This window comes from Symphalangus syndactylus, chromosome 14, assembly GCF_028878055.3.
Source record: "Symphalangus syndactylus isolate Jambi chromosome 14, NHGRI_mSymSyn1-v2.1_pri, whole genome shotgun sequence".
Classification (NCBI taxonomy): domain Eukaryota; kingdom Metazoa; phylum Chordata; class Mammalia; order Primates; family Hylobatidae; genus Symphalangus; species Symphalangus syndactylus.
Window position 1 is genome coordinate 23,249,557 of NC_072436.2, and position 14,090 is coordinate 23,263,646.

Here is a 14,090-nt window from a genome sequence, read left to right on the forward strand (position 1 = left end):
TTGCCTGTTTATTTCTAGCCTCGGAGGATTTCCCTTTCTTTGTTTTGAGCTCAGCTTCTTTACATAGTTATGTTTCATCCTGTGTTTGTCATGGGAAGTGGTGGAGGGTCCCCATTAATCTTTTTCCTTACTATTACTGGAAGTCCACATCTATTTATAACAAATTTCCCTCTTACTAATGTTTATTACTCTTCTTTTAAATAAATACGATATAAATATGATAATGACAAAACAGACATGACAGGGACAGCTGGATGCTTCTTACTGTGTTTCAGCAAAACTTATAAAGTTCCTAAAATTCTTCCTGATTTTCATATATAAGGAACATTCTCCAGGTAATAACTTGAGAGAATGCAATTGTTTGTCAAGAAATGGAACTTTCCATAGGTTTCTATTTTCCTGCACCTTCCTCACTTCTCTTTGCCCTGCAGAGGTGATCCCCGAGGATAAACTCGCTCAGTATTTGATTTACACCCTTCACACTAAGAATGCCAAAGCAGCATATTGAGAAACCTGTCTCTGTAAAAAAAGCCATGCCCAGGCCAGACCCAGCGCTCAGCTGCCCCTGCAAATCAACAGCTGGCTGGACACTGAACTGGTTCCAAAGCCTGGGAATTCACAGCTACTAATAGATGAATGGGATCAATCTCATTTGCATTTCATCGTGACTCAGGAATTCCCTGGTACTGCATCTCTGGGCAAATTAAAACATCAGTTTAATCAGCTCATGTCCTTCACTGTCAGGACACGGGTCTGGGAGACTTCCATCCACCCTAGTGACAGGAACCAAAGTCTCCCATCAAGAAGGAATAGTCCAATTCAAGCTGCTGGGGAGTGGGGCCAAGGTGAGAATGGGAATCTAAATATGGTTCCTCTCAGAGACGTCTGACCATGTCCGAGGCCCTGAGAATGGACAGTCACTGGTGTCAGTGAATAAACTGGGGCACTGCCCAGCTAGGGTGTTGGAAATACTTTCTGGATAATAACATATGGGCCAATCGGAGAGGCCACAGGTAGGGGTAAAAGTATTCGTGAAATGGCTGACGTGAGACTTGTTTGCTGGAACAGACAGCTAATTTCAATAAAATATATTTCTTTTTTTCCTTTTTCTTTTCTTTTCTTTTCTTTTTTTTTTTTTTTTTTGAGACCAGGTCTCACTCTGTCGCCCAAGCTGGAGTACAGTGGCATGATCTCGGCTCACTGCAGCCCTCAACCTCCCCGGCTCAAGTGATCCTCCCACCTCAGCCTTCCGAGTAGCTGGCGCTATAGCTGCGCACCACCATGCCCAGCTAATTTTTGCATTTTTAGTAGAGATGGGGTTTCACCATATTACCCAGGCTGGTTTCGAACTCCTGACCTAAAGTGATCTACCACCTTCAGCCTCCCAAAGTGCTGGGATTATAGGCATGAGCCACCACACTTGGCCAATAAGATATATTTCATATGGCATCTAACCACAAATATTCTAAAGGTTTCAGAAAAGAACTGAAAGGATGAAATGGGCTGGATAGGAGTATAGGATGGGGAGAAGATCAGACTAGCCCTAATAATCCATTACACCATTCATGGTAAGAAAATAGCAAGAAAGGCCGGGTGCGGTGGCTCATGCCTGTAATCCCAGCACTTTGAGAGGCTGAGGCAGGCAGATCACTTGAGGTCAGGAGTTCAAGATCAGCCTGGCCAACATGGTGGAACCCTGTCTCTACTAAAAATACAAACACTAGCTGGGAGTGGTGGTAGGTACCTGTAATCCTAGCTACTCAGGAGGCTGAGGCAGGAGTATCACTTGAACCCTGGAGGCAGAGGTTGCAGTGAGCAGAGATCATGCCGCTGCACTCCAGTCTAGGGGATAGAGTGAGACTCTGTCTTTAAAAAAAAAAAAAAAGAAAGAAAAGAAAAGAAAAGCAAAAGAAAATAGCAAGAGATTAAAGAATATATTTTGCAAAGCAGAAACGGCACGCTTGATTAGTGCTGTTTTGTCATCCTTGATGTGTTTCTCTTCGAAAAGGAGAGTGACAACCTCTACCTTGGGAAGGATGGGTCCACTTGAGAAGTGGAAGCCATCTTAACCACTTTGGTCACAGGTGATTGTTTGCTTTGTCATTCCCTTCACGGACACCCAAGTGGTCACCAGTAGTAAATGAAAATCTTACTGAGCGCAAAAGGTGCATTGCCACCTCCAGCACTTACTTGTCTACAGCATATAGGCAGCGCCGTCTCCTTCCTACAGCTAACACTGAACCAAGGGATGAGACAAAGTCCTTTAATTCTCTTTTTTTCAAGACAGGGCCTCACTTTGTTGGCCAGGCTGGAGGGCAGTGGCATGATCATGGCTCACTGCAGCCTCCACCTTCCAGGCTCTTGAATTCTTAAGATCACATTTCACCGTGACATGTCACCAAAGGGGCGGGAAAGATGAGCCGAAAGCTCCTCCTAATGGAACGCGGTCAAGGACTATTTTGCAGAATGCAAGGTGGGGAGGGGCAGATCCATTTCGTTAATTTTATTTTATGTAGTCATATTTTAAACAGTCAGCGTCTTGCTCTGTCACCCCAGGCTGGAGTGCAGTACTGTGAGTATAGCTCACTGTAGCCTCAAACTCCTGGCCTCAAGCCATCATCCCACTTTGGCCTCCTAAAAACATTGGGATTACTGGCATGAGCCACCTCACTCGGGCAGATTCTGTTTTCAAAAGCAATGAGACTGGTGGTCGTAGAGGGTGGACGTAGTTACTTTCCAAGTGACCTTTTCATCCCAGACACCCACTGCCTCCACTGTCACACCATGGGGTCAGGTGGGAGGTGGCTTCTGTGCAGAACGCAGGCTGCCATGACTCACCTGTTGAGATACACCCGCTTCTCGGTGAACTGCCCGTTGCCATGGTGAGGGTCCTCAAAGGGCTCATTCTGGACGACCTCCACCCCTTCTCCCCGGTCACTCTGTTCATGGCTGTGTTTGCTGATCATGTACAGCTGTCCAATTTTGTACTACAAAACAGAGTCAGAGACAGAAAGGTCAGCCCCACAGCATGCCCCTGACATCCCCCTCCAACCACAGCTTGGCAAGCCACTAATAACATCAGCACCTTCTGCTGAGAAGAGAAAGCAGCCACCTAGGCCTCATGTTACTTTTCCTCGGGAGCTAGGGAGAGAACCAGTTGTGAGTAGAACATCGAGACGGCGTGTTCCTGTGAATATTTTACATCACCTTGGCAAATGCTCGGCGGGGTGGCTGGCAGTCTGTAAGCTTGGGCAGCCGACCAAACCTTGGGAAGGGGGACACTGGAGTTTCCCTTTGCATTCTACAGGGTTAAATGGAGCTAAAGTCCTCCTTGGTTTGGCCCAAGACAGCCGAGGGTGTGTGATTTCTGCCCCTGCTTTCTGCCTAATTAGCAAAACTGCTGAACATGGAGCATTAGATATCAGTTTCTTCTATCCTCCCTCTCTGAAAATGCTCAACTCTCCTGGAGACCTCTGTCCCCTAGAACAATGGTTCTCAAAGGTGGCTGGGATATTAGAATCACCTGGAAGCTTTTCAAAGCTCCAGAGGCCCAGGCCCCACGATGAGATGAGTGGAGCCAAGGCTCAGAATCTGAGCCCCCGAAGGCCACTCCTCACCGAGGACCACCTACGGTACTTTTAACTCCTTTTCATCCAATTCCATCAAGAGTGTGGAGCCTTCCAGTCCAAGGACCCAAAAGTCACCTGTCTTACCCTAAAATAACCATGTGGAGCAACATACTATATGAACATTTTCTGTCCTTTTTTCATGTATGAGCTGCTCCATCTGCCTTCCTGCCTCTCTGAAAACCCTAAGGCCAGCAGGCATTTCTTCCCCCAGTGGACTTTCAAAGTGGCAAAACGAATTTGATGGAAAAGAGAGAGGGGAGGGGGAGAGAGGAAGGAGGAAACTAAACAACTGTTGCATGAGGCACAACGCTGCTGAGTCAGGACGCAGGACGATGCGACCCTGCTGCCATCCTTCCTAGAGACAGACACTGGGTCATTACCACCGACGCCTCTGGGATGGGGGAGTGGGGCCTGAGTCTGCAACAAACTAATGAGGACTCGGGGTTATTCCCCAAGAATCTGCAGGGATGCTGGTCCCCTGTCTGCATAAGAGACAGAAATAGATTTTAAATTAAGGGGGCAGATGAAATGCACAAGTCAACAGTGCAGTTAGTTTCACAGCTGAGAAGACACATGTGCCCGAAGGTTTCTTTCATTCTAAGGCAGGAGCAGGGACGGGAGTGTGAAGAAGCTCTGAAAGGCTCTGGTCTGCAGCCAGCCCTAGGGACCGAGCCCAGTAACCATGACAATGGAAGCAAGCTGCCGTCTGGGTCTTCTCAAAGGACTGTGTCTCCTATCTGTGTCACGCCCCTCTCCAGAATGGCCACATGAAAACGCTTTTGATGTGAGTGTATGTGTGCACATATCTGTGTGTGTGCACCTGTGCTTGCAGGAAGTGGGGAGCACTGGGGATAAGACCAGGAAAAGGAAAAATAAAATTTAAAGATGAAATCCTCTTTTTTTGTGTTTGAGACAGGGTCTCACTCTGTCACACGGGCTGGACTGCAGTGGTGTGATCTCAGATCATTGCAACCTCCGCCTCCCAGGCTCAAGCAATCCTCCCACTTCAGCCTCTTGAGCAGCTGGGACTACAGGTGCGCACCACCACGCCCAGCTAATTTTTGTATTTTTTGTAGAGACAAGGTCTCACCATGTTGCCCAGGCTGGCCTTGAACTCCTGGGCTCAAGCAATTTGCCTGTTTCAGCCTCCCAAAGTGCTGGGATTACAGGCGTGAGCCACTGTGCCCAGCCTGAAATCAATTTTTAAAATTAATTTTAGGATCAGAAGCTTGACTTCTCTTCCCTTAGTCCAGTACTGCTTTGACTTTTGCTCATAAAGGCTAACACTCTTCCAAGGAGGAAGAGAGTAAGAAAAAGTTTACGGATTGCAGATTTGTGAGCTCTACCTGTGAGATCAATATGCCACCTTATACAGATGGGCACACACTACCCAGGGGGTGGAGATTTCACTGACAGTTGCTTTGTACTTGGGGCTCAAAAAATAAATGTTTATATACAATGGGATATTATTCAGCCATAGAATGGAACAAAGTAGTGATACTGCCTAATGTTGTTAAAGGTTGAATTGTGCCCCCCCCAAAATACATACTGTGAAGTCCTGACCCCTAGTAACCCAGAATGTGACCTTATTTGGAGATTGGGTCTTTACAGAGGTAATCATGTTAAAATGAAGTCATTAGGGTGGGCCCTTATCCAAAATGCCTGGTGTCCTTATAATAAAGGGAAACTTAGACAGGGACACAGGCAGGCATAGAGGAAGATGATGTGGAGAGAAAAATGGCCATCTATAAAGCCAAGGGTTGGTCGGGCACAGTGGCTCACGCCTGCAATCCCAGCACTTTGGGAGGCTGAGGTGGGCAGATCACGAGGTCAGGAGATCGAGACCATCCTGGCTAACACGGCGAAACCCCATCTCTACTGAAAATACAAAAAAAATTAGCCAGGCGTGGTGGTGGGCGCCTGTGGTCCCAGCTAATCGGGAGTCTGAGGCAGGAGAATGGCAAGAACCGGGAGGCGGAGCTTGCAGTGAGCAGAGATCGCGCCACTGCACTCTAGCCTGGGCAGCAGAGCGAGACCCCGTCTCAAAAAAAAAAAAAAAAAAAGCCAAGGGTTGAGGTCCGAACCAGATCCTTCCCTCACCTCACAGCCTCCAGAAGGAACCAAGCCTGCTGACACCTTGATTTCAAACTTCTAGCCTCCAGAACTGTGAGACAGTAAATTTCTGTTTGTTTGTTTGTTTTGAGACAGGGTATCACCCCGTCTCCCAGACTGGAGTGCAGTGGTGCGATCTTGGCTCACCGCAACCTCCGCCTACCGGGCTCAAGTGATTCTCCTGCCTCAGCCTCCCAAGCAGCTGAGATTACAGGCACGCACCACTACCACCCGACTAATTTTTATATTTTTAGTAGAGATGGGGTTTCACCATGTTGGCCAGGCTGGTCTTGAACTCCTGACCACAAATGATCCACCCGCCTTGGCCTCCCAAAGTGCTGGGATTACAGGCATGAGCCACTTCTCCTGGCCCAAAATTTCTGTTGTTGAAGCACCCAGTTTGTGACACTTTGTTACAGCAGCCCTAGTCAACTCATGCAACAGGTGCAGGGATTCCTTCTGGGGCAATGAAAGTGTTTTTGGATAGAGATGGTTTTGCACAACATTGTGAATGCACTAGATGCCACTGATTGTTCCCTTTAACCTGGTTGATTTTATGTTATGTGAATTTCACCTCAATTGAAACAAAAGCACCGATCCTGCTTCAGAAGCAGACACCCCTAAACCAAAGTACTGCCCAGGACCTCGGTGAGGGGCTTGGCAGAAGAGCTATTTCCACCACTGGACCATCTTCAGGCACTCCAACCCACTCACGTATGAAAAACATATGGGATCAAGGTCAGTGCATGACACAGAAAAGCCATTAGCCAGATGCCAGTCAGCCCTGGCTGGGCTCAGCTCAAGTGCTTCCTGCTCAGTGGAGATGGGAATGGCCGAGGCAGCTGATTCACCCACAGCCGGTGGAGGGCCAGGCGGCCAGCCTCATTGATCATTCCAGTGGCTACTGAATGAGCCGGCGCGGGGCAGACACTGGCATTAGCTCACTGAGACGGCGTCAGTCTGGGGGTGACCTGCAGACGCTGGGGGTGGCTGGACACTCGAGCCCAGACACCGAGATGGTCAAGGGCTCTGCAGCCGTCACTTCTTCCCCTCCTAAGGAAATCAGGCCCACTTTGCTGGTCGTGGCCATGGGAACTGGGCCATTCCAGGAGCAGTGGTTTTGTTGCTGCTTTTAAATCTCATATTGACTCGCAGACACAAGCAGCAGTTTCTCATTTGGGGGAGGGAGAAGAGACAGAGAGTCCTTGAACCACCTGTTTCAAAATCTCCAGAGGCACTCCTAAAAATGCTGAATCTCAGGTTGTTCCAGACCTTCTCCATTCAGACTCTGGGGAGAAAAGAGTCGGAATCTTTCTGAAATGCACATAAATGCTGAGAACCGCTGCAGCAGAACGTGGCAAAGGCAGCCATCAGCACTTGCTCAGCAGTAAATGTTCTGTCTTTAGGACGCTTGTTTCTTTTTTCCTCCTTTATACTGATTTCTTACAAACCTCCATCCCTAACAGTGAAAATACCATATCCCTGACCACCAGCCCCAAACAAACTTGTATGTTGAATAAAGGCCACAACATCCAAAGACCTAGAAAGATTCTAAAGCCTCCAAAGCCTGAGAATTGATCATAGAATTGATGATGATGATGATGACACAGCATCACTTTATTGATTACCCATTAGTGCAAGGCACTGATTAAGTGCTTTATATTTCTTTTGCCTTTCTTTTAAAAGAGACAGGGTCTGGCTGGGTGCAGCGGCTCATGCCTGTAATTCCAGCACTTTGGGAGGCTGAGGCAGGCGGATCACCTGAGGTCAGGAGTTCAAGACCATCCTGGCCAACATGGCAAAACCCTGTCTCTACTAAAAATATAAAAATTAGCCGGATGTGGTGGCGCACGCCTGTAATCCCAGCTAATCGGGAGGCAGAGACAGGAGAAGCACTTGAACCCAGGAGGTGGAGGTTGCAGTGAGCTGACATCACGCCACTACACTCCAGCGTCGGCAACAGAGGGAGATTTTGTCTCAAAAAACAAAGTAAGTAAATAATAAATAATTTAAAAAATTAAAAGCAGCAGGGTCTTACTCTGTCACCCAGGCTAGAGTTCAGTGGCATGATCATGGCTCACCTCAGCCTCGACTTCCTGGGCTCAAGCGATCCTCCTGCCTCAGCCCCTCGAGTAGCTGGGACTACAGAAGTGTGCCACCACACCCAGTTAATTTTTATTTTTTTACTTTTGTACAGACATGGTCTCATTATGTTAGTCTCCAACTCCTGGCCTTAAGCAATTCTCCCACTTTGGCCTCCTAAAGTACTGGGATTACAGGCGTGACCCACTGCACCCAGCCTATATTCCTTGGTGTTTTTTTTTTTTTTGTTTGTTTGTTTTTTGAGATGGAGTCTCGCTCTGTCTCCCAGGCTGGAGTGCAGTGGCGAGATATCAGCTCACTGCAACCTCCACCTCCTGGGTTTAAGACATTCTCTGCTCAGCCTCCGAAGTAGCTGAGGTTACAGGTGCCTGCCACCACACCCAGCTAATTTTTGTATTTTTAGTAGAGACGGGGTTTCGCCATGTTGGCCAGGTTGGTCTCGAACTCCTGACCTCATGATCCATCCGCCTCAGCCTCCCAAAGTGCTGGGACTACAGGCGTGAGCCACTATGCCCGGCCACCTATATTCATTCTAATCTCTCAATGATTCAGACAAGTGAGTATTGACAGACGAAGAAGCTGAGTCGCAGACAGGTTAAAGACTCTATGTTACGGAGTTTCTAGATGTCAGAATTGGGATTCTGACCCCCCACAGGCCTGTACTCATTCTAGTCCACACAACTTCAGCCCTTATTTCTTTACCAAGTTAAATGCTTTAAAAATCTAGGCCTCAGGATGATTTAAAAAGTGGGGAGGGAGGGGACAGAAAGCTACTGCCTCTGACCTTTGCTATTGCAGAAGATGAGTAACAAAAATCTGACTGAAAGATCAAAGTTGTTTAATCTGTGCACATGTAAGGAATGGTGGAGCAATTATGCTCTAACTTTGTAAAATCTATTGTTATAATTCCAGAGTTTGGGTAATCATCATTACAGGCAATCATGACTAGAGACAGTTCCATGCTGCAGACTGAACCTCCGTGAGTTATCATCAGAACAGCTACTCCAAATAATTACCTCCATAGTCAAAAACATCATAGGATGCAGATCTTTCCCCACACACTGCGCTGTACACTTGATAGAGCTGCAAAATTTGAGGCAAGGCAGAGTTGCATAATGTGCTGAAGAAGCTCAGCAGTTTCACTAGTTTGAACTTTTGCAAACTCTTACATGGGGCACCATTAAGTCATTTAACCTTTTTTTTTTTTTTTTGAGATGGAGTCTCGCTCTCTGTCGCCCAGGTGGAGTGCAATGGCGCAATCTTGGCTACTGCAACCTCTGCCTCCCAGGTTAAGGCAATTCTCCTGCCTCAGCCTCCCAAGTAGCTGGGATTACAGGCACACACCACCATGCCTGGCTAAGTTTTGTATTTTTTTAGTAGAAACGGGATTTCACCAGGTTGGCCAGGCTGATCCTGAACTCCTGACCTCAGGTGATCCTCCTGCCTCAGCCTCCCAAAGTGCTGGGATTATGGGCATGAGCCACCGCACCCAGCCAAGTCATTTAATCTTGAACCTTGAATAAAAAAGGCAACCCCAAGCCAAAACTTCTGAGTACAGTAAGGGATTATCAAATGAGTGCCAACAATACCTTCAACATCATCCATGCCTGAAGAAATACTGGATCCAAAGTTCTAGGGTCAGCAGAGCTCTAAGCTATCACTGATTTTCACTTCATCCTTCCCCAAGTGCTGCGTCTCAGAGTTTCTGCAAAGCCAGCTTCCCATAAGCCCCTACCCTAAAGCACCAAGTGGGTGTCATCTTCCTGCCAACCAATCTCTATGCCCTCCCTTCCTGTCCTCTTTCTTTCCCTCCGTTAGTCCCAATACCATTTCCAAACATCACAAGGTGAACAGCGGGAACCATGGCTTTGCAATGTAGATTCCCAAATTGGGTGGTGTTACTCCCTGCCTGGGGACCTCAAGGCCCCAGGTCAGGAAACAGAATTTATATTTACTTTGGCCTTTACCATCAAAATGGGCGGATGCCACATCACCTAACAAGCACAGAGAAACACCTGTCCCTCTGATTTAACGTGAAATCACATATTTACCCAGCTGTGAAATGTGTGTGATTACTGCCTCACACTGGCTATGTTGGAAAAGCAGAGAGTGATATCATTTGGCTTTCTTGGGAGTTTCCTGCATTCTTCACATCACCATTAATGCTTTTGTTGAAGCCTTTCTTCCAGCTTTCTCCGCTGCCACCTCTGCTGGACCTCAAAGCACAGGGAAGCAATTGCTTCAGGAGGCACAAACTGTCCATTGCAGAGAGCACCTGAAGGATAAGTGATGCAGGACTCTGGCCCATCGTTGCTTCATGCCAAGTGGTGTCAAAATTCTAATTACACACAGGAAAGGAGATCCAGTGAGTCCAGATTTTGACAACCTCATCTCAGAAAGCTAGAGGTGAGAGCTGTCTGTTTTTCTGGTAATCCCACAGCACAGCTAAGGCCCTAGGACAAATATTCTAGTCTAATGGTTGGCAAAGCATACAGGCTGGTGCCTGCTTTGTAAATAAAGTTTTATTGGAACACAGCGATGCTCATTCATTCTATGGCTGCTTTCACTTACAATGGCAGAGTTGAATACTTTGAGAGACTGTGTAACCCTCAAGGCTGAAAATATTTATTATCTGGCTCTTTACAGAAATAAGTTTGCAGACCCTTGTTCTATTCCACGGCTGGGTCCAGTCTGGGCCAACCTCAGCTGTTCATCTAGATCTGCTCTGCCCAGGATCAAAGCTATTTGCTATGTGTGGCTACTGAGCCTTTGAAGTGTGGCCCATGGAATAGAGGGACTGAATTTTAAATTTTCTTTCATTTTAATTAATTTAAATTTAAGACTGGTGCTTTATTCAGTTATTAGAAAACCTTCATATATGTTTGAAACACTTTGGGCATTTGAACCTACTTTTTCAACTGGCAATTTTATGAAATCTAAATAAAGATCAAGTACTGCCAATGAAAATTTAGCATCTGACTTGGGAGTGCTGTTTAAGTCTAAAATGCACACTAGACTTGGAAGACTTACTACAAAAAAAAAGCAAAATAGTTCATTAATAATTTTTATGTTGATTGAAATGATATCTTTATATACTGGGTTAACTAAAATATATACTTAAAATTAACTTCACTTGCTTTTTTTTTTCCTTTTCTTTCTTATTTTTTTAGAGACGGGGTCTCGCTCTGTCATCCAGGCTGGAGTGCCAAGGTATGACCGTAGCTCTTTGCAGCCTTGACCCCCAGTGCTCAAGCGATCCTTCCACTTCAGACTCTTGAGTCACTGGGACAACAGGCAGGCACCACCACCACCTCCAGCTAAGTTTTGTATTTTTTCTGTAGAGATGGTATCTTGCTATGTTGCCCAGGCTAGCCTCAAATTCCTAGCCTCAAGCCATCCTCCCGCCCAGCCTCACAAAGTTTTGGGATTGTAGGTGTAAGCTACCATGAGCCAGCCTATGTGTTTCTACACACTTTTAAAAATGTGGCTATTAGAAAATTTAGGCTGGGCGTGGTGGCTCATGCCTGTAATCCCAGCACTTTGAGAGGCTGAGGTGGGTAGATCATGAGGTCAGGTGTTCAAGACCAGCCTGGCCAAGATGGTGAAACCCCATCTCTACTAAAAATACAAAAATTAGCCGGGCATGGTGGCGGGTGCCTGTAATCCCAGCTACTCGGGAGGCTGTGGCAGGAGAATCACTTGAACCCAGGAGGCGGAGGTTGCAGTGAGCAGAGATTGCGCCACTGTGCTCCAGCCTGCTGACAGAGACTCCGTCTCAATTAAAAAAAAAAAAAAAAAAAAAAAAAAAAGAGAGCGTTTCTGTGTATTTCCGAGCTGGTGAGGTGGAGCACTAGTAATTAGGGTTGCATTTGGAGAGGCCCTCCCTTCCTGAGGACTGGCTATTACCTGGGCCTCCAGAGAGGTGATAATTGTTCACAGTGGGCTGTGATGGAAAGCACTGGGGTTTTAAAAATGAAAACGTGAAGCCAGCGTCCTGATTCTACCTTTGACTAGCTTTGTAACCTTAGACAATTTACTTCTCTGAGCCACAGTTTATTATCATTAAAATGGAACTAATAGAATACCTCACAAGACATGGTGAGAATCAAGTGAGAAAAAAAAAAACTTAAAAATTAAAATGCTCCATAAATTGTATAATAAAACTGTACACCAACTGCCCTCACCACTGCTCCTTCCAGTTGGCCACATGTCTGACTGTGACTTGCAGATCTGTTTCATTCATATCCTTGTTATGCTGCGGGTTCCGGAAAGTGTAAGAGAATGAAGCATCTGCCATATACTTGTACAATGCCAAAACCAAAGGAAACTTGACCATCTGCTCAAAACTATCTTTTCCTTATGTAAAAATTTCATTAGACGGTAGTCAGATTGACTACTTCCCATAAGTATTATAAAAAGCTTGAGAATTTCCACTTAGACGAGGCAGCTAGAACTGTCAAGTTCATAGAGACAGAAAGTTGAACGGTAGCTGCCAGGGAATGGAAAGAGTGGGTAATGGAATGTTTAGGGTACAGCGTTTCAGTTTAGGATGATAAAAAAGCTTCTGGAGGTAGATGGTGATGATGGTTTTGCAACAATGTGAATGTACTCAATGTCACTGAAATATACACTTAAAATTAGTCACAGTGGGCCAGGCATGGTAGTCTATGCCTGTGATCACAGTGCTTTGGGGAGGCTGAGGTGGGAGGACAGCTTGAGCCCAGGAGTTGGTGACCAGCCTGGACAACATAGGGAGATGCTGTCTCTACAAAAAATAAAAAATAAAAAGTCAGCTGGGCACGGTGGCACACGCCTGTGGTCTCAGCTACTCGGGAGGCTGAGGAGGGATGATCACTTGAGTCCAGGAGGTCCAGGCTGCAATGCAGTGAGCTATGATCATGCCACTGTGCTCCGGCCTGGGCAACCAAGTGAGACCCCATTTTCAAAAAAAAAAAAAAAAAAGATTAAAATGGTAAATTTTATGATATGTATATTTGATCACAATTAAAAAGGCTCAGAACTTGTCATTTTTCAGTGAGTATGGCTCATGCCTCAAGGAAACCATCTAACAATTACTTTATGATTATGAAAAAATTATTAACGTTTATTATGAAATAATTTTTTAAATTATTTCTATTTGATGAACCTTCGGTTTAGAAGCTTCCTGAAAGGTATTGCACCTAGAAGACAGGAGAAATATAAAAAGACTCCCCGGAGAAACAATGAATGTTACATGAGATTCCCTGATTCCTGCCATGCCAGGGGAGTTCTTTGCTTGCTGTGCCCTAAGCCTAGATGTCTTTTTTTTTGGTGGTGGGGGATGGAGTTTCACTCTGTCGTCCAGGCTGGAATGCAGTGGTGTGATCTTGGCTCACTGCAATCTCCACCTCCTGGGTTCAAGCAATTCCTCTGCCTCAGCCTCCTGAGTAGCTGGAATTACAAGCGTGTGCCACCACACCCAGCTAATTTTTGTATTTTTAGTAGAGACAGGGTTTCACCATGTTGGCCAGGCTGGTCTTGAACTGACCTCAGGTGATGCACCTGCCTCGGCCTTCCAAACTACTGGGATTACAGGCATGAATCACCATGCCCAGCCTGAGAGGTCTTCAATATATGACCATTCTGGAGGATTCCCGTTGGTGATGCTCCCACACAAAAAGGTACTGACTGCGTGCCCAATGTTGCAGACAAAGGCCCAGCAGAAAGGAGTCATTAACTGAACCCAAATGAGTTCTGATCCGGTCTCAATAAGAACACATTCCTCAATGAACATGAATGTCACATGAACATCACATTCACGGTCTACCCTCTCCAGTTGCTCCTTATCCCGAAGTTCTGCCCGAGAGTAACTCTACAGCGAGACCAATTCCAATTCCTTTTTCCTTTGGGAAAGCAGCGTGTATTTTTACCTCCAACAGCTGGATCTGATTTGGGTTCTGCCCAAGCTAAGAACATGACTGGCTAAGCCCTCAGTCTTCCAGGCCCTGTGATTCAATGTGTAGATTTCTCCATGTAGACAGGAAGGTTAAAAAATAATAATAAAAAAAAAAGGTGTAAAGTTCTTGGGTGTTTTGTCAGATGTCTCTCAGCCGGGTCAATAAACCATGAAAACCAATATCCGATCCCACAAAGAAAACACAAACCTGCAGCTCATATTTCAGGATATCAGTGTATCATCACATATTTATCTTTTCTCTTGAGTTTTTATAAGCAGCCCTCGGAGGTGTCTTGTTTACGTAATACCTG

General features: G+C 46.1%; 1 protein-coding gene across 4 annotated transcripts in view; it reads right to left on the reverse strand.

Moving 5' to 3' along the window:
- PITPNC1 (phosphatidylinositol transfer protein cytoplasmic 1) overlaps nucleotides 1-14,090 on the reverse strand; it is a 319,548-nt gene that overhangs the window by 164,454 nt on the left and 141,004 nt on the right. For all 4 annotated transcript variants that reach the window (XM_063617532.1, XM_055242684.2, XM_055242685.2 and 1 more), the window contains exon 2: nucleotides 2,839-2,987. In XM_063617532.1, the coding sequence (XP_063473602.1) occupies nucleotides 2,839-2,987 (149 nt within the window). The remainder of the gene's footprint in view (nucleotides 1-2,838; nucleotides 2,988-14,090) is intronic.